The following is a 25,593-nucleotide window of genomic DNA, read 5'->3' as shown; positions in this document are numbered from 1 at the left end:
GGCAAGCAGCCAATGGAAGCAGATTTTCTGCCTAAGTAGTTTACATGAATCAAAAGAAAATTAATTATTCTTTGATAACAAAAAAGGATACAAATCAATGTGACTGCCAGGCATAACCACAGGCAAAATCCTATTCTTCCAGCCATTTACTTTCTCTGTTCTAGAAATTGGAATGGTATTTTGAAAACCCTTAAAATAATTTATGCCAGTGAAAAACAAACTTTAATGAAGAAAACCTCTCCTTTTGTCAATTTCCATTTGCACAGAGAAGCATCTGGTTCAAAGTTCCTCTGTATGTAACCAAGTATTCTTTCCATGTAGTCAAAGCAAGAAGAAACAGGCATATCATTATGGAATAGATGTCAGATTAGTGTTAGAAGAAAACATATAAACAAGAATAGGTAGCTTAGGGAATCTCTTTTCTTAGGAAGTAACTCTATTTTGATGTAAGTTATTTTCCAAATATAAACATTAATGAGAGGCAAAAACTTAAACTCATTTTCAAGTTACCAAAGTAATATAAACACACACACACACCTTAAAAGACGATCATTGACATAATAGATTTCTCTTAAGGGGAATTTTATGTCAGTCATATAATACACTGAGTTTATATTCAATCTCTTAGAAATTATCTTAGATTTTCCTTCAATTCCAAATACACAAGATGGTTTACTTTTATTGCTTTAGGTGTTCTTCATAGAGTGAGTCTGGGTATTTATTTTTCATATTCACTCTACTTTGGAGAGTCTCTGATTGCAAAATTATTTAAGCCCTGCTGAGACCATGACACTGTTCAAAACTCTCATACATATTTGTGGAGGGTGGAAGAAATACTACTCCAGTGAATACAATTCCTTGACTAGAAAGCTAAAGCCATACTTGCTATTTCTAGGCAATCAAACTGCTTAAAACCTTGAAGAGAAAGCAGAGGTTCATGATCCATTTCCTGTCCAAGTGTAAAAATGACCCTGAGAGTATTCAAGCCTTCCTGTACCTTCAAGGGAATGGGGGCAGAATGGATGGGATAGAAATGTTTGCTAAGTGATTGTTGACTGTCATACAGTGCTGTGTGCTTCGTGTGCTATATTTAAATCTCAGAATTCCCCGACTCCAGTCATAACCAATTTCCAGATGAAGAATTTGAGACTGAGGTCATGTAAGTAACCTAAAGTCAAAGGTAATAAAATTATAAAGATAATCTGGAACAAGGATTTAGATGCAAGTTCGTATGACTTTCAGCCACTGAACTCAAGAATACAATTCAGATGACCCAATCTCATTTCTTTTTATGGCAGAGTAATATTCCATTATGTATATGCACTACATCTTCTTTATTCACCTGTGAATGGACATTTAGGTTGCTTCCAATGTCCTGGCTATTGTAAATAGTGCTATGATTATTACTGGGTGCAGATGTCTTTCTGAATTATGGTTTTCTCAGGGCAAATGCTCAGTAGTGGAATGCTGGGTCATATGGTAGTTCTATTTTAGTTTTTAAGGAACCTTCATACTGTTCTCCATAGTGACTGTATCAATCTACATTCCCACAAATAGTGCAAGAGAATTCTCCACATCCTTTCCAGCATTTTTTTATTTATAGATTTTCTGATGATGGCAATTCTGACCTATGTGAGATATGGTAATACTTCATTGTAGGTTTGATCTGTATTTCTCTAATAATTAGTAATTTTGGCCATCTTTTCATGTGTCTCTTGGTCATCTGTATGTCTTCTTTAGAGAAATGTCTGTCACACACAGTGAAATAAAAAAATGTTGATATTAATGCATGTATATGGAATCTAGAAAAATGGTACAGATGAACCTATTTGCAGGGCAGGAATAGAGGCACAGATGTAGGGAATGGATGTGTGGGTACGCCAAGGGGAGAGGCAGGTGGGATGAACTGGGAGCTGGCACTGACATGTGTGTGCTTCCACGTGTAAAACAGATGGGGGAGCCCATGGTATAGTGCAGGGAGCTCGGCTCCGAGCTCTGTGATGACCTGAGGTGTGGGAGGGGTAGCTGTATACATACAGCTGATGCACTTCACTCTGCAGCAGAAACTGACACTAAAGCAACTACACCCCAACATAAAGGTTTAAAAGGAATACAGTTCAGGTGGTTATAATTCATGCTTCATTTTTATTCACTTATTTACATATGCCTTAATGTAGCCAGTATGTTATGTACAGCACTGTGTTGGGGCCACAGTTGTGGAAAAATGTGTCACATAAATATGTTATTATCTGATAGAAGCTTTAGATTTTTGGTTCTAAACAGGGAGATAGCTTCCATAAGGCAGCATCTGGGAAGTTTCCTGGGAGAGACTTTGGTTGTCTTGATGATGACAAGATTTAATATGAAGCCTGTTTCGTGAGTGGGGTGGACCCCAGGGCAGGTTTTAAATATTGCAATGCGTGGGTTAAGGATGCAAGATGAAGATGTGTCCCTTTCCCCAAAAGATTTTTGTGGAATCCAGAAAGCTGTTTGTAATTATCTATGGCTAGAACTCATCTTCCAATTATTAAACATTTTTGTGTGTGATTAAAATATACAATAAACTTTCCAGGAATGCAACTGTCATGTAAATGGATGGTTCATTGTACATTGTTTTAGTCAGAATGTTACCAAGAATAACTGTTGCTTTTTTTTGTTTTCGTTTTTAAACATCATGCTGCTGCTAAGTCGCATCCGACTCTGTGCGACCCCATAGACGGCAGCCCACCGGGCTCACCCGTCCTGGGATTCTCCAGGCAAGAACACTGGAGTGGGTTGCCATTTCTGGGTTCTAAATATTGGTTCAGCCATATAAATACTTCTATCTATAATGTCCAAAGATTTTCATATCAAAGAACATAAAATACATATTTTCCTTTTATTCTTTCTCTTGTAGTTAAAGAACCTGACTTTGAATTATATCGTGATTTTCTTTTTTGACATAGTAGGAAGGTAATACAAAATGTTTGTTTGTGTGTTATGGTAATATATAATTGTAAAAACATTGATAAGTATAAAATTCTCTGTGCCCTTTCACTTGAGACAAACTACTGCCAAGATTTTAATGCTCTTCCTTGCAGTCACTTCTATCAGTATACTGTCATATTAGTATACTCAGAATATGCTTCAAACAATTAAGTTAGGATCTTTATAGACTAATAACTGCCAAACTTTACTGATACTATAATCTGTTGGAGAGGTTATTAAAAATATAGATCCCTTGGTTCTACCCCAGTCAGAATGGCAAAGGAAGAAGCCTGGGAAATCTGTGTTTTCAACCAGTATGAAGGTTCCTTACAGTCACTATGATGTGGGCAACCTAGGTTTGGATCATATAGTAAAGACTAGATACAGCAGAATCATTCAGAGGCTGTGTTAAATATACAGACTCCAAGGTCCTACCTTAGACTAGGTAAACCAAAATCTCTGTGTCTAGAAATCAAGGTCTGTACAAGTCTAACTGCACTGTAACCATAGTTCTAGTTTAGACCCAACAAAGAGAAAGAACATGCTGGTGAAGCAACTCAGAATGCAGGCTTGCCCCCTGGTGGTCATTTAAAAAGAAACGGCAGGTGCACAATTATTAAAACAAACAGGAATAGTAACAACCAATGGGCAACGGCATCAGCTGTGATTCACAGAATCATAGTATGCAAGAATAGTAAGAGGTTTTAAATGTCTCACAGTGTTTCCTTCTACCGTGGGACTCAAATCCCTCAATAGACAGAAACCATAAAGACCATCAAGCAGTTTCAAATTTAGAGGACTTAACACGATTGGGTAGAAAGTACATGACTTTTCAAAAATCATTTTAATTCCTCTAGTCCCAGATAATATAAATTCATTTTAACCAAAATCTTGTGCTAAAGATTTTTTTTTTTAAAAATTGTATGGAGAACTGGAAAAAGTAGAAGTGGAGATTAAATTTGAAAAGTAGGTATTACTGGGGAAAAGAAAATATAACTCTTTGTTCCAGTGGCTCTTTTCTCGTGTCCAAGTTAAAGTAACATGCATGACAATAGTGAAATAAGGTGGTGGTGACGGACGTGGGTGGAGAAGGTGTGGGGCTATGAGGCTTCATGAATCTGAGATTAGTTCAAAAAATGTGAATATATTCTTAAATTACTATGACCTCAAATTTGATGAAGCAGTTCTGATGCTGAAGAAGAAAACAGTTACATGCACGGCTGATGAGAGCAAGGGTATAAACAGTGAAAATGCATTTTTAGTGTATGTGCTAAAGATGATAAGCAAAATGATGCTGGCTAAATCTACTTGGATTTATTTTAGGAAAGCCAGCACAAAGCAAAACACACACTCCCCAGACTACTCCGAATCATTTTAAATATACTCATGGGAGCCTAAAGTTCAATATTAAAATCATCCAAACAGTTAGTGTCTATAACATAACCTCATGCAAGTATCATCTCCAAGCGTCAAACCCCATGGGATATGGAATGCTAATTGTCATGGTGCCTCTTACCACTGAAAAATTGTACTTATGAACCTATTTGCAGGGCAGGAATAGAGAGGCAGCTGGGGGAAGGTGAGGGTGGGACAAACTGAGAGAGTAGCACTGAAACATATCCATTACCATACGTAGAATAGACAGCTAATGGGAAGTTGCCGTATAACACAGGGAGCTCAGCCCAGTGCTCCATGACAACCTAGAGGGGTGGGAGGTTCAACAGGGAGGGGACATATGTATACTTAGGCTGATTCACACTGTTGTACAGCAGACATCAACACAACAAGGTAAAGCAATTATACTCCAAAATAAAAAATAAATATTTAAATAAAACAAAAATGAAAAAGGATATCTCAGAATATAGATACATCAAAACCCACCAGCATAGGGGGGCTACTAAGATCAAGAGGAAGCAGTTCAAAAGCTATAATTTCCAAGAACAATAAATGCCAGCTGGAATTCTGCTGATTACTCCCCAGTTTTTCTTTTAAAATACAGAAACTTTTTTTTTTTTTTTTGGACTAGGTTAAGATACACCTTTACATCCTGTTTCAGGAATTTAAAAAAATCTTGTAAGATCCAAAACAAGAACAAATGGAGTTTATTACCCAAAGAAAAATCATTGACAGAGGATATCTTTTTAAATTGCTCTGTGTATATAGGCTAGAACAGTAACAACTTCAATATGCTATTAAAATATGAAGATGCATATTAGCAAACCAAATGTACTAGAATGCTAATTGGATTGGACTTACCATAGGACTTTATTTATAAAACATAGACAATACACATGAAAAACATGTTACATTCAGTCTATACCTTGACATCCTTATTTTGAATGGCATCCGTGCAATTCTTTTACCCATTTAGAAAGGACTACGTAGCATGAAGAGCTGGACTTTCCCTTAACCAAATTACCTTTGGAAATTGAAGCGTGGATTTTAAAACCCAGTGTCTCTTCTAACTGGTTGTAGTCAGATTCCACAGAGGATGCATGAAGTGTTTCTACCAAGAAAGGCATTCTTCCCTGTGCCTCGTCGTAGAGGACGGTGTGGGTCCATGTATAAGGCACGCTGACGCCGTCAATGGTGAACAGCCGGGTTGAGTAGGCATACAGCTGCCCAGGGCCTGTCTGAACGTAGTCCTCGGTGTAATCCTAAGGAGGACAATACGGATTTGAGGATCAGCATGGCTCCTGTTTTTTTTTTTCTTTTTGAGGGTACTATGATATGTAGAATGAGATAAAATGGCTTAGGGTCTAAAAACATACAGTTCTAAATAAAAATTGTAATTGTATAGCAGTGTTCAAACTTAAAGTTTGAACCTACCTACCATTTTAACGACCTTAGTTTCATAATAGTGTCATAAATGAGAGTTTAATAAGGGACTCAGAGTTGTCGGTTAAGAGTAAAGTAAAAATGTGAAAAGGCGATTGCTATCATTCTTTAATTTCTGGAATACTTTTGTGGATGGTCTATAAAATCTTTTATGTAAGACTTACTATTCTCTTTGTCTACAGAAAGTTAAATGGCTTAAATCAACATAGCTCTGATCTTAGTCCTGATAAGCATCGTCATAAAACTACTAAAAGCTTATAAAGACTCCTCCTTAAAAATTTTTAGACAAAGACCACATAGCCATTTCTACCCTTAGTGGTTTAGAGATTTACTCTCCAAAGTGAACAAGGGGAAACTATACAAGTTTTCTGTGCTTCTTTAATGATCTTTGACTCTGACTCTTACCATTTCTCCAATAAACAGTGAAGGCAAGTTACCCTAACGTTTTACCTTTACGGTGACTTCGGCAGGTGACTGTAGCTGCAGGACATAGCCACTCACGATGATATCTACCAGCAGAGCACCATCAGAATCCAAGCCCCGGGCAACGTGAGTCATCCGCAAGATTTCTCCTAGGAATTAAAATTTATTCATTTCAACAGCAGATGTATTACATATACGTGTGTGTGTATGTATATATACAGATACACTTCCCAGTAGTAAAAAATCCACCTGCCAATGCAGGAGGTGCAGGTTCGATCCCTGGGTCAGGAAGATACCCTGGAGAAGGAAATGACAACCCACTCCAGTATTCTTGCCTGGAAAACTCCATGGACGGAGGAGCCTGGCGGGCTACAGTCCATGGGGTCACAAAGAGCCGGATACAACTGAGCATGCACACATGCATATATGTGTGTGTGTTTATAAAATATGGTTTGTGTAAGCACATTACAGACTTATTTTTATACCAGTTCAGCTATGTTATTGTACTTCAAACTTGATTAAACACAAATCATAAGAGAAAATAGCACTTAGCCCCCAAATTAAACTTAATTAAATTGATTTTAAAATTCCTTTTTTTACATTTTTTACAAAAATTTCACCTGATTACACCTATAATTAGGTGAAGGAATCCACACTGTCAACTGACAAGCAATAGCAAGGCAGTTCTACAGAAATGGACGGATTGCCTGTGAGAAGGGGACAGACAGCGCGACCAGGAAGACTGGTCACGAGTCTGAGCCACAAGTCTGGCTCCAGCGCTTTGTTCTTTCTGGTGCTTTTAGAAACAGCAAAGGGGCATCTTAGGAAGTGGATTGCCATACAAAGACCCACACGTCTTGTGGGCTGATTAAAGCTATGGTTTTCGTCAGCCCCGCTACCTTAAAGATCACTGCTGCAAAGGCGGACCACCTTCAAAGATACTTCATATGAAGGTCTTTAAAAAGTCATCTGCCCTTGGAAAAGACCATGAATTGCTAATCCATATGCATTAAGGCTAGGGATAAAGTGAAAAGTCTTTAGATTTGCTTGTTTATATTTCCAATTTTTTGATTAAAGAATCCCTATCAGATATCATAACTGAATCTCTGGTTCAAAGACAAAAACCTTTAATTAATAGCTATGACTCAGCTTCCTGCTCTGCTTGGCCTTCAAAACCCTCTCTAAGGAATTAAAGAGAACAGATACAGGAAAGATGAAGGGAAAAAAACTTTTAGGTTATAAAAATCACTATAGTATCTGAAAACATATGGCCTCTTATAGAGCCATGTCAGTAAAAGTTTATAGGAAAATATAAACTAGCTTTTATGTCATTTATGATAAGACGGCAACAAAACTTTGAAATTATCCTCTGTGGGAACATATAATGTATTTTTCTAAACTTCCAACTTTTACAGCGATCATATTTTTAAATAGCAATAGGATATTAAGTTCAGTTGATACGAACCAGTTGCAAATTCCACTTGGGTTTCTCTCTTGAAAACTGCATTGGTGAGGGTAAAGCCATTGACTGCTTCTCCTATTTCTTTTGCTGTTGTCCAATAAATGGGATTTAGAATAGAAACTATCTTTCTCATTGCTGGACCTAGAGAAAAAAGGGGTAAATAAGATGTCAAAGCAAAATATTTACAGCCCATTGTTGTGAGCCATTACTCACAGCAAGTTATTCAAAGGGATGAATTCTAAATATACTTGAATAACACCAAAAATATCAGTTTTTAAAAAGAGTTTACCATTGGGATAAAACTAAGGACTATTACACTGCTCATTTAGTAGTAGCATCCCTAGAAATTTTAAGTGGAAATAATAGATGAAGAAGAATAATGTATGTTTTTAAAAAGAGGCTTATTGACAACTTTTATCAGCAAAGAGACCTACCGAGACTGCGAGGTACATTGGTAATTTTGGCATGTATTATTCTAGTATCAGAGTTTGGGCTATCTGTGACCGTGGCGTTAAGGAAAGCAATTCCAAATTCAACATCATTAATGCTTCCAATAACACTTCCTCTGGCTCGCTGGGGCCCACCTATTGCGGGAAGAAAAAAACATTCTTGGAAAGGAAACAATTTCATCAACATTACATCGGAGAAAAGAAAGCCAGTATTCAAAGATGCTCCAAATCTTCTCCCAAACATTTAAAATATCATATGACATCTGAATTTCAGAGTGAAATAAATAAGCTTTCAAAACATTCTACTCCCATGTAACACTCATCATCCTGCATAAATCTAGGATCCTTCCAATCTATGTACATCATAGTATTATTTCACAATCCAAAGAATACATTCAGTGCCTAGTCCCAAAGCCAAAATAAAGTACATGTTTGGTGATGGTGATGAAATGTTGATAATAATGAGGGTTTATTGAGCATGTCATGTACTATAGGAAGCACATAATATATTTTAACTCATTCTAGAAAAATTCTATAAGGTAAGTTTAAATAGCCACAGTTTAAATAAATAGCCAGAGTTTGCAGACTAGGAAAATAAAGTTCAGAGCATTCAAGTGATTGTCCCATGATTACTTAATTAGGAAGCAGCAGAACAAAACTCATATTCTTTATTTTTTAATTTATTTATTGGGGTACAGTTGCTTTACAATGTGTTGGTTTCTGCTGTACAACAAAGGGAATCATTTATATGTATACATATAGCTCCTCCATCTTGAGCCTCCCTCCCACTCCACCTTTCTAAGTCAGCACAGAGCACCGAGCTGAGCTCCCTGTGTGTCTGAAAGAGAAAAACAAGTTACCATCTATTGATGTGTAAATGTGGGATCTAGAAAAATGGTTCAGAAAACCCATATTCTTTTATCCATTGCCTCCTTCATGAGAGCACAGAAGGAAGGAGGTATCAGCAACAAAACCGCTCCAAAGCCTTGTGACTGGTCACTTACTTGAATATAGTTGGAAGCAATCATAAGGTGTTTCAGATAGTGTTGTCATGTATTATACACTGGGGCTTCCCTGATGACTCAGTGGTAAAGAATCTGCCTGCCAATGCAGGAGATGTGGGTTTGATCCCAGGTTGGGAAGATCCCCTGAAGAAGGACATGGCAACCCACTCCAGTATTCTTGCCTGGAGAATCCCACAGACGGAGGCGCCTGGCAGGCTACAGTCCATAGGGTTGCGAAAGAGTCGGGCATGACTTAGCAACTAAACAACAAATTATATACTGGGGAGAAATACAGTTGTATTCAATCTGAGAAAAGTCAGTAAGTGTTTCATCATTTTATTTTGCATTATTTTAATAGTGAGAGAAACAGTTTTTTCACATTGATTCACCCTTCATGTTCATCTGTTAGTCAAGTATTGAAGATACAATGGTAAGAAAGATAAAAAAAGACATGAAGCTTGCTTTCATAGCACTTATATCTAAACAGGGGAGATAATAATTAGAATTCTACAAATAGATGTGAAATGCACTAATGTGTAAGATATCTTACTCAGGGAAGTCTGAGAAAGAGGTAAAAATAGACTAGGGATGGGAAGATGAGTTGCTTAGGTCTTAGCTAAGATGAGGACTGAGCATATATACAAGTCAAGGAAGGCAGAGAAAGGCTTTCTGGGTAGAAGACACAGCACACATCGCCCTTTTAGGAGAGATGGTGGCTTGTCACATCTGAGAAGCTAAGAGTAGAGAGTTATGGGAACCATGCAGCAAGATGACGCAAGAAAGTACATAGTATAGGACCTGGCTGGCTCCTTAGTGATCCTACTATCATCTCGCTGTGCTTAGGACTAATTTCCTTAGTTCTCAAGGTCAGCACTAACGAGTGGCCTCCCATTTTGACCTTGATTCTCTAGTTTCATTAGAGACTTGAATCCCAATGTTCAATAGATGTCTCCTTGTTCTGTCTACCCAGTTGGGATCCTTCAAACTCTCTATCAGATCCTGTAATCCAAATTATTTGCCTATTTGGACTTCTTCTGTCACTGGGTCCCTGGTATCATGAGAGACTGAGCTACAAAATGTCTCAACTGAAATGAGACCTGTCACTGTCCCTACATGTTAAGAGTCTCAACATCGTTGGTGATCAGCGCCATGCTGAGGAAACGCATTAAGCAACTAAGTGAGGGATGCTTGCTCTTTCAGCCTGCTTACATCCTATACATCTGTTCTTGTAACTCCTTTCTGTCCCTCTGTCAAATGGGCCTTGTTGATTTTCAGCGATATTTAATTCCCAAAGCAACCTTAAAGCTTTGGAATGTCCAATGGTATGCCCATATTTCAACAGTGTGAAAATGTTCTTTTTGGTCCGGTTCTTTGAGATGAATACCCTTAATATTTTCCACAGTTTCTTGGGACTCCAGTCAACTCTGAGGTCCATGAGTTCTAGAATGCCAACTCTGTTCCTTCTGAATTGTTGTATCTCAATTATCTAGCCATATTGCATGACTTGAATGATAGTAGTTGAAACCCCCCCTAATCTTTTCCCTTAAACTGAGTTTTCCCTATTTTACTGTCTATACTCATGTTCTCTATATTTCAGTCTGTGAAAGAACAGCCTCCAATTGTGTATTTGTATTAGCTATTCAGTTTCTGCCCCACCCTCATTTTTCTGCCTGGAATCTCAGACTGGTTTGCCCACTCTTCCTTGCCCTTTTTAGTCCTCAAGCCCAGGACTACTATTTACAGCTGGGAGAAGACCATATCCTTTTATAAAAGGAGCCTAGAAGGAAGCAGGTAGAGACTAATATCCAGCATGAGCTTTGGCACAGAGCTGCATCAATGAGGGGGAAAAAGTGCCGTTTTCCTAATTCTTCCATCCAGTTGTTGTCATTGTTTAGTTTCTATGTTGTGTCCAGCTCTTTGCAACCCCATGGACTGTAGCCCATGAGGCTCCTCTCTCCATGGGATTTCCCAGGCAAGAATACTGGAGTGGGCTGCCATTTCCTTCTCCAGGGAATCTTCCCAACCCACGGATCAAACCTATGTTCCTGCTTGACAGGTGAATTCTTTACCACTGAGCCACCTGGGAAGCCCCTTTCACCCAGAGTTGGCACTATTTTGTAATCTGAGGGCTCAGAGTGACACCACTTATTTTTATTTTTTAATTCACAGAAAGTCTGTAAATGTGGTCCTGCCAAAGTCGAATGTAGTTGCTTACCTGGACATACTTGTATATTACATCTGGATACCTGAGTAGCATCGCCTGGGCAGGGGCGACCACTTTTAGATGGTATTGGATTGTTGCACAGCCGTTCTCGTGTCTTTTCACCTCCTCCACAAGAGGTGGAGCACCAGCTCCAACTATGCCAGTTTCCCCAACTTCCATCCACTGTGAACAAGAACGAGACGGTCAATATTAACAAATGCGTTATAAAGTCTACCCCCAGGGTGCCTCTGCCTAAATGAATTTCATTTCAAGACCTGAAATGATGGGGCTGCTACAAGGAGCACTGAATGAAAGGCTTTACTCGTTCTACTGCCAGGGGTTGGGAAGCTCACCAGGACACATGTCCGTGTTGCATCTCTGGATCTGGGAGTCTGGGCCCCCACAAGCTCTTCCTCCATTGGAGGGACGAGGGTTATCACATGTGCGGTACCGCCGCATCTGCCCCCCATTACATGTCCGGCTGCATATTCCCCAGCCACTCCAAGGACTCCAGTTACCATGAGCTACAACACAGAACCATTGGAGAAGTGGTAAACAATGACATTCATCCAAAGAGTACAGAAAGACTCTATCCAGGAAGTGAAAAGAAACACCCAGATCTATAAATAGGCATCTTCCAAAGACAGGTGGTTTGACTGGAAACTGAGTATACATTGCAGTGACTGTACAATTCCATTTAACCTGCATAACCAAGGCTGAGTGCCAAAGCACTGATGCTTTTGAATTGTGGTGCTGGAGAAGACTTAGGAGAGTCCCTTGGACTGCATGATCAAACCAGTCAATCCTAAAGGAAATCCTGAATATTCACTAGAAGGACTGCTGCTGAAGCTCCAATACTTTGGTCGAAGAGCTGACTCCCTGGAAAAGACCCTGATGCTGCAAAAGAGTGAAGGCAAAAGGAGAAAGGGGAGGCAGAGAGTAAGATGGTTAGGTAGCATCATTGACTCAATGGACATGAATATGAGCAAACTCCAGGAGACAGCAGAGGACCGAGGAGCCTGGCATGCTGCAGTCCAAGAGGTCGCAAAGAGTCGGACACAGCTTAGCGACTGAACCACAACAAAAAGAGTTTTCCAGGAGCTGGAGGATAGGAATGAGAAGAGGTCTCTGAGGAGTCAAGCTGTGACATTCAGGACACAGTGAACTAAAATGCTGCTAGGGTCCTCACTTCTAGCTTGGGTGACTAAATTAAGGCAGAGAGGCACCTGCTTGCTTCTGTTAAGGAAGCATCACCAGTTAGTGTGGAAGGATGCCCTAGTCCTTGCACTCTGAAGCTGGTCCTATAAAGGACATGAAATAGGATGTAACCTCTGCCCATATAAATCAGTGGGGTCTGTGGTGTTATATAGACACAACAGCAACCACACAACATTTTGATATTCTAAACCAGTGGTAGACAAATCAAGTAACAGACTGTTGTAATTTTAAGGACTTAACGGCCATAATGAAACTTTAAGAAAGTATAATGTTGACTCACTATTTCCAACACTCACTTGGACAAGAGTCACTATTACAAAAATCGCTCTGGACATCACTCCCTTCACATTTGTTGCCTCCATACTGGGGAGCAGGATCAGAGCAGTCCCTTGTTCTCTGCCTGGCGCCACCTCCACAGGATACAGAGCAGGCACTCCAACTGGTCCAGGTGGCCCACTTGCCATCAACTGGGTTAAAGAAAAACATATGTGCTCTGTTACTACTTAGAGATGATCAAGTTAAACCCTGCACATTGATAGGTTGAGTGATGATCTTATTGATACTGATTCTTTATTTTTAAGTTTTTATTTTGTGTTGGAGTATAGCCAGCCGATCAACAATGTTGTGACAGTTTCAGGTGGACAGCAAAGGGACTCAGCCATACATATGCATGCATCCATTCTCATCCAGGCTGCCACACCACTGAGCAGAGTTCCCTGTGCTATGCAGTAGGACCGTGTTGGTTATCCACTTTAAATATAGCAGTGTGTACATTTGACATTGATTCTTGATGACACACTCCCTAGATAAGACGTAGAGGTTAAATTATTGAGGGTACAAACACTGTATTTATCTTACTTGGACAGTGTCTTTCATTGCAAACTTGAATCTGTGTTTCTGCTCCATCACAGTAGGACCCAGCGAATGATGGTGGTGGGTTATTGCACAGTCTTGCTCTTGTTTGGGTACCTTTCCCACAACTTACGCTGCATGTCCCCCAAGGCTGCCAGGTACTCCATGCTCCATGAACTACAAACAGCCCAAGACAGAGTTTCAAGTCACAGAACCACGTTTGTTATAAAAAAATTATACAAATAAATAACTCGTAATGAGTTAAATTAGCCCAGAATCTAAAATAACTGAAATTGAACCAAAGCAAACATAACAAACGATCTTCTTCCCTTCCCCCTCTGGTTAGATTTTCATGAGAATTAGTGTCTATAGGGAAATTGAGAAGGCTACCTGATGCCAAAATAAATGCTTAAAATTATCCAAAGGGGCTCTTTTATTAAAATTAAATGTAATCAAACTACTATATGTAAATAAAGTCTGAGCTTATAAGCCCTAAGTATTTTCTGGGGAAAGTGGAAGGAACCAGAAGCTAAGCTGTATAACAAATCTCGATGCAGTTATGGAGAACCAGTTGTCTCCATAATAACTTGGACCCCACACTGCAAGGCCACATCTTCAAACCTGATTCAGCTTCACATTTAAAAATGTACTTGGACCTTTCAACAGCATGATGATTTGCACAGTTGTAACTCTTTGAAAATTTTCCCCATTACATAATGTTCATGAATTAAAAGTTCTAAATAACACACTCACCTGCTTCCTAAACAACAGAAAAAACTGACCAGTAGTTTCCAAGAAATAAGAGTAAGGCCTTCCTTTTAGTAACTAACATATTACACCATCTGACCACAAGACTGGAACAACCTGTTTCCTTCCAGGTGTAGGGGCTGAGAAGAAACATTATGGTTTCTCTTATGTATAAGTCAGTATCAGGTCATATTTTTGTCAAAAGGTATTTTCTAGATGTGGGGCTCAAAAAGTTGTTGCTGTGGTCACCAGGTTTAACCAAGATAGGAACCATAGGGCTTTAAGTTCCTGTCTAAATAGTCTCTTAACACAACCTGTAAGTTGAAAAACAAGGAATGGAATTATCATTTGTTTTCTTTGTTTAGAAAATATTTTAAAACACATCTTGAATTTTCTTCTAATTAACTGTTGTCTAATTGAATTGACTACATATTCTTGTATTTTGTAGACACAAGAAACACAGTTACAAATTTATTTCAGCTGACAAGAATCTTCACTAAAAATTATTTGACTAAACATAAAAGGGAAAGAAAGCCTTTCATTAAATGGCAAGTACTACTCAAGACTACTACTTTATTAATTAAGATCACTGATGTTCATAGTTATTAATATGGATATGGCATTTCAAAATTCTATTCCAACTGTTTTAATATATTCTATGTTTTAATATGTTCTATGTATTATAAAAAGCCTTATGATACATGCATTTTTTTGGAGGATTACAACTGGGTGACATTTATTAATTTCTTATCTCTGTAGATTTTATTATGGAGCTTCCCTGGTGACTCAGATGGTAAAGAATCTGCCTGCAATGCAAGAGACCTGGGTTTGATCCTTATGTGGGATCCCCTGGAGAAGGGAATGGCTACCCACTCCAGTGTTCTTGCCTGGAGAATTCCATGGGTAGAGGAGCCTGGTGGGCTACAGTTTCTATGACATATGGATAGAGGTTTTCAGCTGAAGATCCTTTTAATTTTTTAAGTCAATACAGAAAACCTAAACCAAAATTGAATTTCATGGCATGAAACATGGCAGAATTGAAATGTTTCTTTTATGTGAATGGAAGGATAGCAAGAATGATAATATAAACCAGAGAAGGTGTAACATTTCATGTTATCTAAAGAATACAAAAGACAACAGCTATGGAGGAATTAGAACATTATGAAAAGTAAAACAGATGAATTTGTTATTACACTGCATTGCAGTTCTGATTCTGGAAAGGCAGGAGAGCAGAGACTCTAGAGCAGATACCCTGTGCCTGAATAACCACTCTGGCCTTACTAGCTGTGAGATCCTAGACAAGTTACTTAGCTTCTGGGTGTCTAGTTTCCTCATGTGCTCTATGTGGATAAGAAAAGAATCTACCTTACTAGGATGGGTGTAAAAAATAATGAGTTGATAGATGAAAAGTGTTTGAATATCACCTAAGTGTGAGCCCTATGTTAGTACTGCTATTCTTTACTCAAAGTTCTCAATGCTTTCCAAATGACACTTCCAAAAAAGCTCAGTCTTTCAGAAATCCAACAATATATCTTTAATGACTGTCAAATGGCAGCAGGATAGTCTACCCCAGAAGATATCAGCCTTTTTTAGAGGGAAGACAAAATAGGCCTAAAATAGCAATTTGTACCAGAAAGTAGAAGTGTTCATAGAATCATGGGGACAGGTCAAGAGGACACTGAAGATAGCCTCAAGGGATCTCCACCAACCAAGTCTAGGACAATTTGTGCATCACAATAAATGATGACAGTTGTGCATTATAAATCACTGAAGGAAAGGGTATTTGAGTTCTTACTGATATAACTCAAAAAAAAAAAAGGGAGAGAAAAGTTTTTTCCTACAATGGAAAGCCAATAATAGATGTAGGAGATATGATTGAGTTAGAAATAAAATGTCTTGTAAGATCATAGCAATAACTGATGTAAAGCAAAAATAAATCATAAATAGATGCTAAAACTGGTAAAAGACTGATAAGAAACAAGATGTTTATGAAGTCTTAGAAGTTTCCCTACAAAATGCTTATTAATTACAAAGGTAAATATAGTAACTACACACTGGAAAACACCACGTTAAAGTGAACAAAGTTAACATCACCAGTTTAAGATGTCACGTGATATGATGTACTGAGGACACAAAATCTTTTCTATGATATGTCTGCCAGAATGCAAAATCTGAATCTAATCATGAAAAAATATCAGACACACCTAAACAGAAAATTCTTACAAAATGACTAGCATACAGACTTAAAAAATAGCAAGGCCGTAAAAAGTAGCTAAGAAATTGTTCCAAGTGAAAGGGACTAAGGAAACATGACACATAAATGCATGTGTGGAATGGGAAAAAGTTTATGAAGCATGTATGACTGGGAAAAATCAGAAATGACAGATCCAGCAGGCAGAAAAATAATAAGAAAATGATTGAACTCAAGAACAGCAATCAACTAGATACAGTTGACGTCTATAGACTAGTTCATCTGAGAACAGCAGAATTTACATTGTTCTCAGGCTCACATGGCACATTCATCAAGGTGGACCACATTCTGAGCCATAAAATATACTTTAACAAATTTTAAAAAATAGAAATTATATGATGTCTGCTCTCAGACCACAGTGGAATCAAGCTAGAAATCAATAATAGATAGATGCAAAATCCCCAAATATGTGGAGATTAAATAACACACTACTAAATAATACAATTGCAAAGAAGAAATCTTGAGATATTAAAAATATTTTGAATTAAATGCAAATGAAAATGCAACTTATCAAAATTTGTGGGATACAGCAAAAGTAGTGCTTAGAGGGAAATTCATAGTATTGAATGCATGTATTAGAAAAGATCTAAAATAAATCATCTACATTTCCACCTTAGGAAACTAAAAAAGAGAAAATGAAATCTAAAGAAAGAAGAAAAGAAAAAAAAAAAAAGAAATAGAATTAGAGCAGAGATTAGTGAAACTGAACATAGGAAATCAATAGATAATAATCAGTGAAACCCAAAGCTGATTCTTTGAAAAGATCAGTAAAATCAGTAAGATTCTAGCCAGGCTATTCAAGAGAAAAAGAATACAAATTATTAATATCAGAAATAAAAGAGGAGGCATCTCTATAGATCCTATGGGTATTAAAAATATTAAAAGGAATATTAATAGAGTTTGAACAACTCTATGTCTGCCAGTTTGACAACCTAGATGGAATGGACCAACTCCTTGAAAGACACAATTTGCCAAAAATCACACGAGAAAAAAGTTTGAATAGTTCTATATCTATTAAAGAAATGTAATCACTAAACATCCATAACAGAAAACACAGTACCAGATGGGTTTACTGTTGAATTTTACCAAACATATGTGGGAAAAAATGTACCAGATACCAATTCTCTACATTTTCTTTCAGAGGACAGAGCAGAGAGACTACTTCCTAACTCTTTCTATGAGGCCAGCATCACCCTAATGGTAAAACCAGACAAAGACATTACAAAAAAAGGTAAGTACAGGCCAATATCTCTCATGAACATAGATGTAAAAAGTCTCAAAAATCTTATCAAGTTGAATCCAACAATGTATTAAAAGAAAACCTCTTCTGTCCCTAAGATGCTGACATACCCCCTGGATGAAAAAGACCATCTTAGGCTATCTGCCCATTTTGCAGTGGTATATGCAAAATGGGCAGTCTCTTGATCCACTGTGGGGAAGTAGCCCAAGCTGGCTTTCAGAGCAGTATCCTTCTCCTGGACTCCCTGAGTTCAGAGGTGAGCCTGATAAATGTTTAACAGCCAGCTCTCTGGGAGTAGGAAGGAAACTCTGATTTATAGCATCTATAGTTTTTATGATACAAAACACTCCCACCATGGTCAGTATCTCCCTATTAATGTGATGTCATGAAACTCCCAGTGGGAAGAGACACACGCTCTCAGAGGCTGGACCCAGAACACCACTGACAATATGCATAACAGCAGCTAAGTTCAGTCGGTGTAGGGGCTGAGAGATAACCAAAGAAAGTCCAAAAATCAGTAAGCCAACAGAACAGCGAGCAAGACTGCAGTAAGCCAATAGTTACTCAATAAAAACAAAAAAGAGACACCTTGAGTTTTGTTTTAGGACATGTACAAATATCTATATAATGAAAAGCTAAATGATATCATAGCTGATAAACTGTACAAAGATTAATCAGGTATTTCTGGTTTGATATGTTATAATTAGCTTTCTAATTTTTCAAGATTAAAATAATTTTGGCTTTTTTATTTTAAGATTTCATAAGAATATTTAATTTTTATAACAATAGAAATCCTGAGCTGCAAATTAAGATACCCAAGATCTAAGTGAATAGCTTTAGGAATCAGATCAACTTGGGTACAAATCCTTAATTCACTTTTTAGTAGTTATATAACCTCAGTAAATTATCATATATTTTCTCATATCAAATATTTTATCATATAGTTTCCTGAATTTGTGCAATAGAATGCAATACCCAAAGCAGAGGGTAACTATCTCATTTTTGTCAACATCCCTTTTATAGACCATCTCAGTAAAGTATCTCTTCCAGGTATGTTCTACCACTTCAACTCTTGGATTTGTTCTATACGCTTATCAGTATGTGAATGATATTCTAATTCTAGCAGTTAGATACCATTCTAATTCTAGCAGTTAGAACAGTGCCTTGAATACAGACTGAGTGCTCAATAAATATCTGTTGGATTAATGAGTGATTTAAGGAATGAATTAATGAATCAACAGCCACTCTTCCATTCCATAGGATTTCTTTCAGGCTGTCAAACAAGGAGCCCTGCCTCTCTTGATCCACTGTGGGGAAGTAGCCCAAGCTGGCTTTCAGAGCAGTATCCTTCTCCTGGACTCCCTGAGTTCAGAGGTGAGCCTGGGACCCACAAAATCAAGCAGGGTTCCTTCCCAGAGGCTGATACAAATTCTGAGAGAGAGGAACTCTTTTGCTCTGAGGCCTTAGATTCTAAGGTCCTTGTAGGCCAGGTACCACCAGTCATTTTTTCCCACACGGATAGAGTCTAATGAAGAATAAAGCCAAAGAAAGGAAAGCAGAGAAGAGAGATGGAAAACACTCTGGTACAAACATTAGCCAAATTCTTGGATTCAATCATACCTGAAAACAGAATTTTCTATGGAAGCTTAGTATTTAAGCTTGGTCTATTTAGATGGTCTAAATAGATGGTCTGTTTATTTACATTTAATTTCTGTTACCTTAATCTGAAAAAGCCCTAATATACCACACCTAGTATAGTCACTCTGAGAATCTTTGCCCCAAAGAGGTTTTCCTCCAACTAACTGGCTATGGGGCAATTTTGCTGTGAAAGATAAAATAACTGGTTGACATGTTTCAACTAGTTGGCAGTGGTTTCATTTCTCCACTGACTCAGTGTTCCCATTTTTATATTATATACATCTTAGGTCTCATTAAGATCTATAGAGTGATGAGCAGATGTGATGGTCTTAGAAAAGTCGATGACTATGTATACTGACTTGAGAGAAAATACAGAGATAAGAAAACTTACTGGAAGTGTGAAATAAGAGTATAAAGTCATGGAGAAGGAAATGGCAACCCACTCCAGTATTCTTGCCTGGAAAAGTCCATGGACAGAGGAGCCTGGCAGGCTGTAGTCCATGGGGTTACATGACTGAGCATGTGTGCATGAGGGTGGAGGGTGATGGGTTGGTAGCAATAAACTGGTAGAACTTAAAAAAAAAAAAAAGTATAAAGTCGGATTGCATACCATACTAAAGTGATGACATATGAGTTTGTAAATCCTTCGGTGAGCACAATCATCCCTCCCACCTGTCAAAAGCAAAGGTTTACCAAGCTATGGTGAATATAAAAGGGTGATGAGTAATTCATAGAATAGGGGCTTCCCTGGTGCCTCACACAGTAAAGAATCTGCCTGCAATACAGAAAACCCTGTATTCAATCCCTGGGTCAGGAAGATCCCCTGGAGAAGGGAATAGGTACACACTCCAGTATTCTTGCCTGGACAATTCCATGGACAGAGCAGCCTGACAGGCTACAGTTCATAGGGTTGCAAAGAGTCAGGCATGACTGAGTGACTAACTATAATTCATAACAGTCTTTAGGAGCATTAATTATTCCAGTATCATTTTTAGCTAATTTAGGTAATACAGATTGCTTTCTAATGCTGTCTTTATCAAATTTATCACACAATATTAGAAGTTGCAGGCAAACACATCAAGCTCTTCTTATATCCCTGCAAAAGGAAAAGGTTATGTGTTTCCCAATGAATATGTTTCTAGAAAATGGTAACATAATGTAGCCAGAATTGTAGTATTTGAGACAGAATCTGACTTAGAGAATTTGGTGAAATATAAGGACTGAGAATGGGATGGAACATTTAACTGTGGTCCAGATATGTATGATCAGCTATACATGTTACATATATTGATAAGAAATAGCAGTATCCCTCCTCTGTTCATTTTACTCTCAGGGGACAGCTGAAAAGACTTAACAGCAGATTTTTTTTTACATCTGTAAGAATTTATATCCAACATGAGATTCTGAGGGTTTCCCTAGTGGCTCAAACCGTAAAGAATCTGCCTGCAATGTGGGAGACCCGGCTTCAATCCTTGGGTTGGGAAGATCCTCTGGAGAAGGAAATGGAAACCTACTCCAGTATTCTTGCCTGGGAAATCCCATGGACAGAGGAGCCTGGTGGGCTACAGTCCATGGGGTCACAAAGAGTCGGACATGACTAAGTGGCTAACACACTAAGATCCTGAATCATTGATGATAAACTTTGAGAAAGGAAGTAACTTTGTTTTCCAAGATATACCCCAATATGACTATGTGCATGCAAGCTCAGTCATGTCTGACTCTGCAACCCTATGAACAGTAGCCCACTAGGCTCTTCTGTCCATGGGATTTCCCTGGCAAGAACACTGGAGTGGGTTGCCATTTCCTTCTCCAGGGGAGCGTCCTGATCCAGGGATCAAACTCAAGTTTCATGCATCTCCTGCATTGCATGTAGATTCTTTACCACTTGAACCATTGGGAAGCAATACAACTATAACATGAATTTACACACATTTGGAATATATTCAAGTATTTTCTAAAGTATTTTCATTTTTAATTTTTCACAACAAATTGTTTAAAAACTTTGGTTTTAATTTTTCATCTTAATTATATCCTTTTAGATGTACCTTTATTTTCATTAATTTATCTTTTACAGCAAAATTGTCTTATGGTCTATTTAGTTGTGTGGCAGTACTGCTTGCTTGGCAGCAGAGATTCTTATAGTGAAGACACCTAGAACCTAAACACCTAAAATACCTATGTTGTTTCACAAAGTCAAAAATGACATGTAGATAAGGTCCTAAGCATGGTTCCTAGCACATGACATTTATTGAGTGAATGTAGCTAATGCTATTTTCTCCTTGCCAGCTGTGTATTTCTGGGCAGGTCTTTAACCTCTCTAGGCTTCATTTTTCTCATCTGAAAATGAATGACTGGATGAGCTGTTATCTAAGGTCTTCAACATCTCTAAAATTCTATTAATTTGATTGCATTTAAATGATTAAAAAATATACCACAGTTTGGAACTCTTTCTCATGTTCAGTTAAATCAGGTACTTGAATTAACACTGATTTAATGCCACACCTCCATGAGACAGAAGTGAAACACAGAGAATGTGTTCAAAGGTTGAAGCCATAACATCTCTTTCCAATAAAGAAGAAAAGATAATTATAACTCCTTTGTATGGGTCAAAAAGATGCAAGCTTTGCCCATCTCTAGGTTCTCACCTGGGCAAGGCCGAATGTTGCACATGATGATTTCCACGGCAGTCCCTTCACACGGCCGCCCACCGTGTTGAGCTGATGGATTATTGCAAGTTCTGGTCCTGGTTCGGTTGCCGCGTCCACAGCTCCTCGTGCATTCTTCCCAGGGACTCCATTCTGACCAGTTCCCGTCCACTATCCAAAGGCGACACGTTAACACGATCAGAGACATTTCAGTAGAAAGAACTTATACTGAGACAAGCCAGACTTGGGGGACAGAAGAGGGTACCTACTGAACCACGTGCCTGTCTGTTGAATAAAGAGGTGTACCTGGACATGGCTTCTGGTGACAGTTTTGCATTTCTGAATCTGATCCCTGGCAAGGCTTCCCCCCGTTGGCTGGAGAGGGGTTGTTGCACAGACGACTCCTCTTCTGGATCCCCTTTCCACAGGTGGCACTGCAGGGTCTCCAGGCCGACCACTGGGAAAAGCCACCGGGCACTGCAAATAAAACACCGTACTTGGTCTCCGTTATTGTAAACACCAACACTGTAAGTCAGATCTCATGGAAGATATGCACTGGGTCTAGCGCTGAACCTAGAAAGGCTGAGACATTGTTTATGGAAGCTCTTCTTCCGTGTAAAATTAAAACCGAAGCATCCAAGAAGAACTGAGCGGTTAACTAGAGTTTCTTCCTGGTTCCAGTCCTGACTCATTTGGGCATGGCTGTTGAAAGAGTGAGCGATGAAGACATTTATATGCTGTTTACCTTTTGGAAATAAATCATTCTTTGAAGCAAAACTATCCACTGATTTTTGAGAATAATTTTAACCAAGTTTTAAAAACAAAATTCCATTTGGGATTTTGAATTATTAACTTGGTATTCTGCAGCTCTCATCTGTACTGTTTTTAATCTCATCAGTTTGTAATGTGATTTTTGTCCTATCCCTATAATCTAGAAGTATCTTAAGGGTACAAGAGCTGTGGTCTAAGATGCTTAATGATTTTTATTGTTTAGATTGCCCCAGGTACTGTTTAATAAGAATATATCAGGGTAAACGAATATCACACTCACCCTGGACTATGACAGGCACTCTCACAAGGACAGAACCCATCAAGTTTCGAGCAACGCATTCATACTCAGACGTATCTTCTTTCTGAGCAGCAGCAATATGTAATGAGTTATTGGACAACACATTAATTCTCTCATCCCAGAGGATAGAGTGCCCTTGACGGGACCATGTAATGGTTGGACGAGGCTCTCCAGTTGCTTGACAATTCAAGATGACTTTGCTGCCAGCATTAATAATAGTTTCTACTGGTTCAAGAGTGATAATAGGAGGACCTGTGGAGAAAAGCATATGTTTCTTAGTTTTTGTGGAATTATATTTATTACATTGTGAGTCATATTATATAATAACATTATTTAGAAAAAAATTACACTGATTTTTTTTTTGATACAATGTAGGTTGTAATTGCCATTGACAGAATGTTTTATTTAGTAAACGTTAAAAATGTTAAATCCCTAAGCAGTCTAGCCTAGAGCATGGGCTCTGCAGTTGTGCTTTTCTGGATTCACATTCTGCCTCTGCTCTTTACTATCTTTTTGAATCACTGTGTCCTTAAAAATGGTGCCTAGTTCAGAGGATCTTGACTCAACTAAGATGATGCAAGCACAGATCTTCAACAAAAGACAAGACAATATTGATAGTACTACTGTTCTTATTGTTTTTGTTATTGTTTTTGTCTGTGTTTTACCTGGTGAACATTCAATTCTCTTCTTTACATCATTTTTTGAGGTAAAGAGTCATTATTAAGTTATTCTTTCATCACTTATTATCATTCTCAATATATACATATATTGAGAATTTATTTCTTGCCAGGCATTGTGCACAGATACAGTATCTAGTTTCAAGGGATTTGGAGTCTATTTATAAGACAGACAAGTAACCAATTATTGAGCTGTAATATACATATAAAATTTAGTACATAATAGATAAATGTGTGGTAACATGAGAGCATAAACCATAGTGACTCAATACATCAAACAAAAGTATGTCTCTGGAAATGAAGAGGTAAAGGAAGACATTCAAGAATTATTAAAGTAGGAGTTATAGGAGTTAGCCATTCAATAGTATAGCATAAAGGGAGGAATTGATGACTACAGGGTTTTTTTGTATCTTTGGGTAAATTCAGTAGAATATATGAGAAAGAAGAGATTTATTAGGAAGGAATAAGGAATGATGATTTGCATCCATTTAGAAATGCTGAGCTTGAGATATCTGTAGGACAGTCAAGTGGAGATGTCTAGATATTCATATCTCAAGCTTAGAATAGAGAGGTAAGACTGCTTTAGGAGTGAGTCTAAAATGAGAGGGAGAGATCCAACGATAGAAACTATTGCAACATTATTAGGTAATAAATGGACAGAAAATGAGCCTGTAAATGATATTCAGAGCTGATCACTGAGGAAGGAAGAAATTCAGGAGAAAATGGTATCCTAGCAACCAAAGTGTGTTTCAAGGAGGAGCGAGAGGTCCACAGTATCTATAGTGGATGACAGCTGTTCAAATGAAGTTATTGGAAAGATAAAAGGAACTATAAAATATAAAAAGTTGGTGGCATATTTATACTGGTCTACAATGTCAACAAAGAGAATATGAAGGACTGCATGGAGAAGAAGCTTGAACTGGATTTTTTTTTTTTTTTTAATGAGTAAGATTATATATAGGAGAGGGCTTTCCTGGTGGCTCAGACAGTAAAGCGTCTGCCTCCAATGCAGGAGACCCGGGTTCGTTTCCTGGGTCGGGAAGATACCCTGGAGAGGGAAATGGCAATCCACTCCAGCACTCTTGCCTGGAAAATCCCATGGACAGAGGAGCATGATAGGCTACAGTCCATGGGGTCGCAAAGAGTCGGACATGACTGAGCGACTTCACTTCACTTCACATATATAGGAGAAAGGAACTGCCGTGGAGAGAAGCAAACGGTATAGAGATAGTTAGCTCTGAAAGGTGATTCAGCCTGGACAGCAGGAGCATGCAGGTGTTAAACATTTGGTTAAAATCTTTAAAGGGTTTACGTTTGAATAGGTGAGAATAGGGGAGTGTGTTTTTTCTTGATAGAGTATTCTAGGATGACAGCAGTGTTTTTAGTGAGACTGAATGGAGAAAGGATTGGCTCAACAAAAAGTAAGGCATATGAGAGAATTCAGGGTGGTGGCAGCATATTACAGACCAGGTGTATCTGGAAGGACAGAACACAAAACAAAAACAGAAGTAAAATATGTTTCATGGTAATACTACTATGACAGTATTTTATGTAAAAGCATCACTGACATGTTGTCTTTTACAAAAGGAATTATTTCACATGAGGTTTGAATCTTTCAGTGTTATTAACGTATTATTCATATATATGTCCGCATCCTCCTCAAATTGTGTTCTTACTTGATGTTTATATTAAACTGGCTCTAAGAACACCCGTCCAGTTTCAGATTACATTATGTATTCAATAAACTGTTGTTGAATAAAGTAAATGGCTCAATTAGTCATGCAACACACTAAATAAGAACATTGAATAAATAAGCCTATTCATATTATTATGGTGAAAAAAGTGTTAAATAAAACTAAGACTCTTAATTTAGATTCCATATTTGAACATTTCCAATGGCACATAGTCTA

General features: G+C 38.1%; 1 protein-coding gene across 4 annotated transcripts in view; it reads right to left on the bottom strand.

The window, feature by feature from the left end:
* HMCN1 (hemicentin 1) overlaps nt 1–25,593 on the bottom strand; it is a 538,929-nt gene that overhangs the window by 37,698 nt on the left and 475,638 nt on the right. For 3 of the 4 annotated variants that reach the window (XM_019976773.2, XM_070768574.1, XM_070768575.1), the window contains 11 exons: nt 22,989–23,258; nt 22,244–22,414; nt 21,938–22,108; nt 13,423–13,593; nt 12,861–13,031; nt 11,700–11,870; nt 11,359–11,529; nt 8,125–8,274; nt 7,694–7,831; nt 6,256–6,377; nt 5,387–5,624 (listed from right to left, as the gene is read on the bottom strand). In XM_019976773.2, the coding sequence (XP_019832332.2) occupies nt 5,387–5,624; nt 6,256–6,377; nt 7,694–7,831; nt 8,125–8,274; nt 11,359–11,529; nt 11,700–11,870; nt 12,861–13,031; nt 13,423–13,593; nt 21,938–22,108; nt 22,244–22,414; nt 22,989–23,258 (1,944 nt within the window). Of the gene's footprint in view, nt 1–5,386; nt 5,625–6,255; nt 6,378–7,693; nt 7,832–8,124; nt 8,275–11,358; nt 11,530–11,699; nt 11,871–12,844; nt 13,032–13,422; nt 13,594–21,937; nt 22,109–22,243; nt 22,415–22,988; nt 23,259–25,593 lie in introns of those variants that run through there. The other variant, XM_070768576.1, reaches the window with a different exon arrangement.

The sequence above is a fragment of the Bos indicus genome, chromosome 16 (genome assembly GCF_029378745.1).
Source record: "Bos indicus isolate NIAB-ARS_2022 breed Sahiwal x Tharparkar chromosome 16, NIAB-ARS_B.indTharparkar_mat_pri_1.0, whole genome shotgun sequence".
Taxonomy (NCBI): Eukaryota; Metazoa; Chordata; class Mammalia; order Artiodactyla; family Bovidae; genus Bos; species Bos indicus.
The sequence above is the reverse complement of the archived record's forward strand: the minus strand, read 5'-3'. Positions and strand labels throughout refer to the sequence as shown.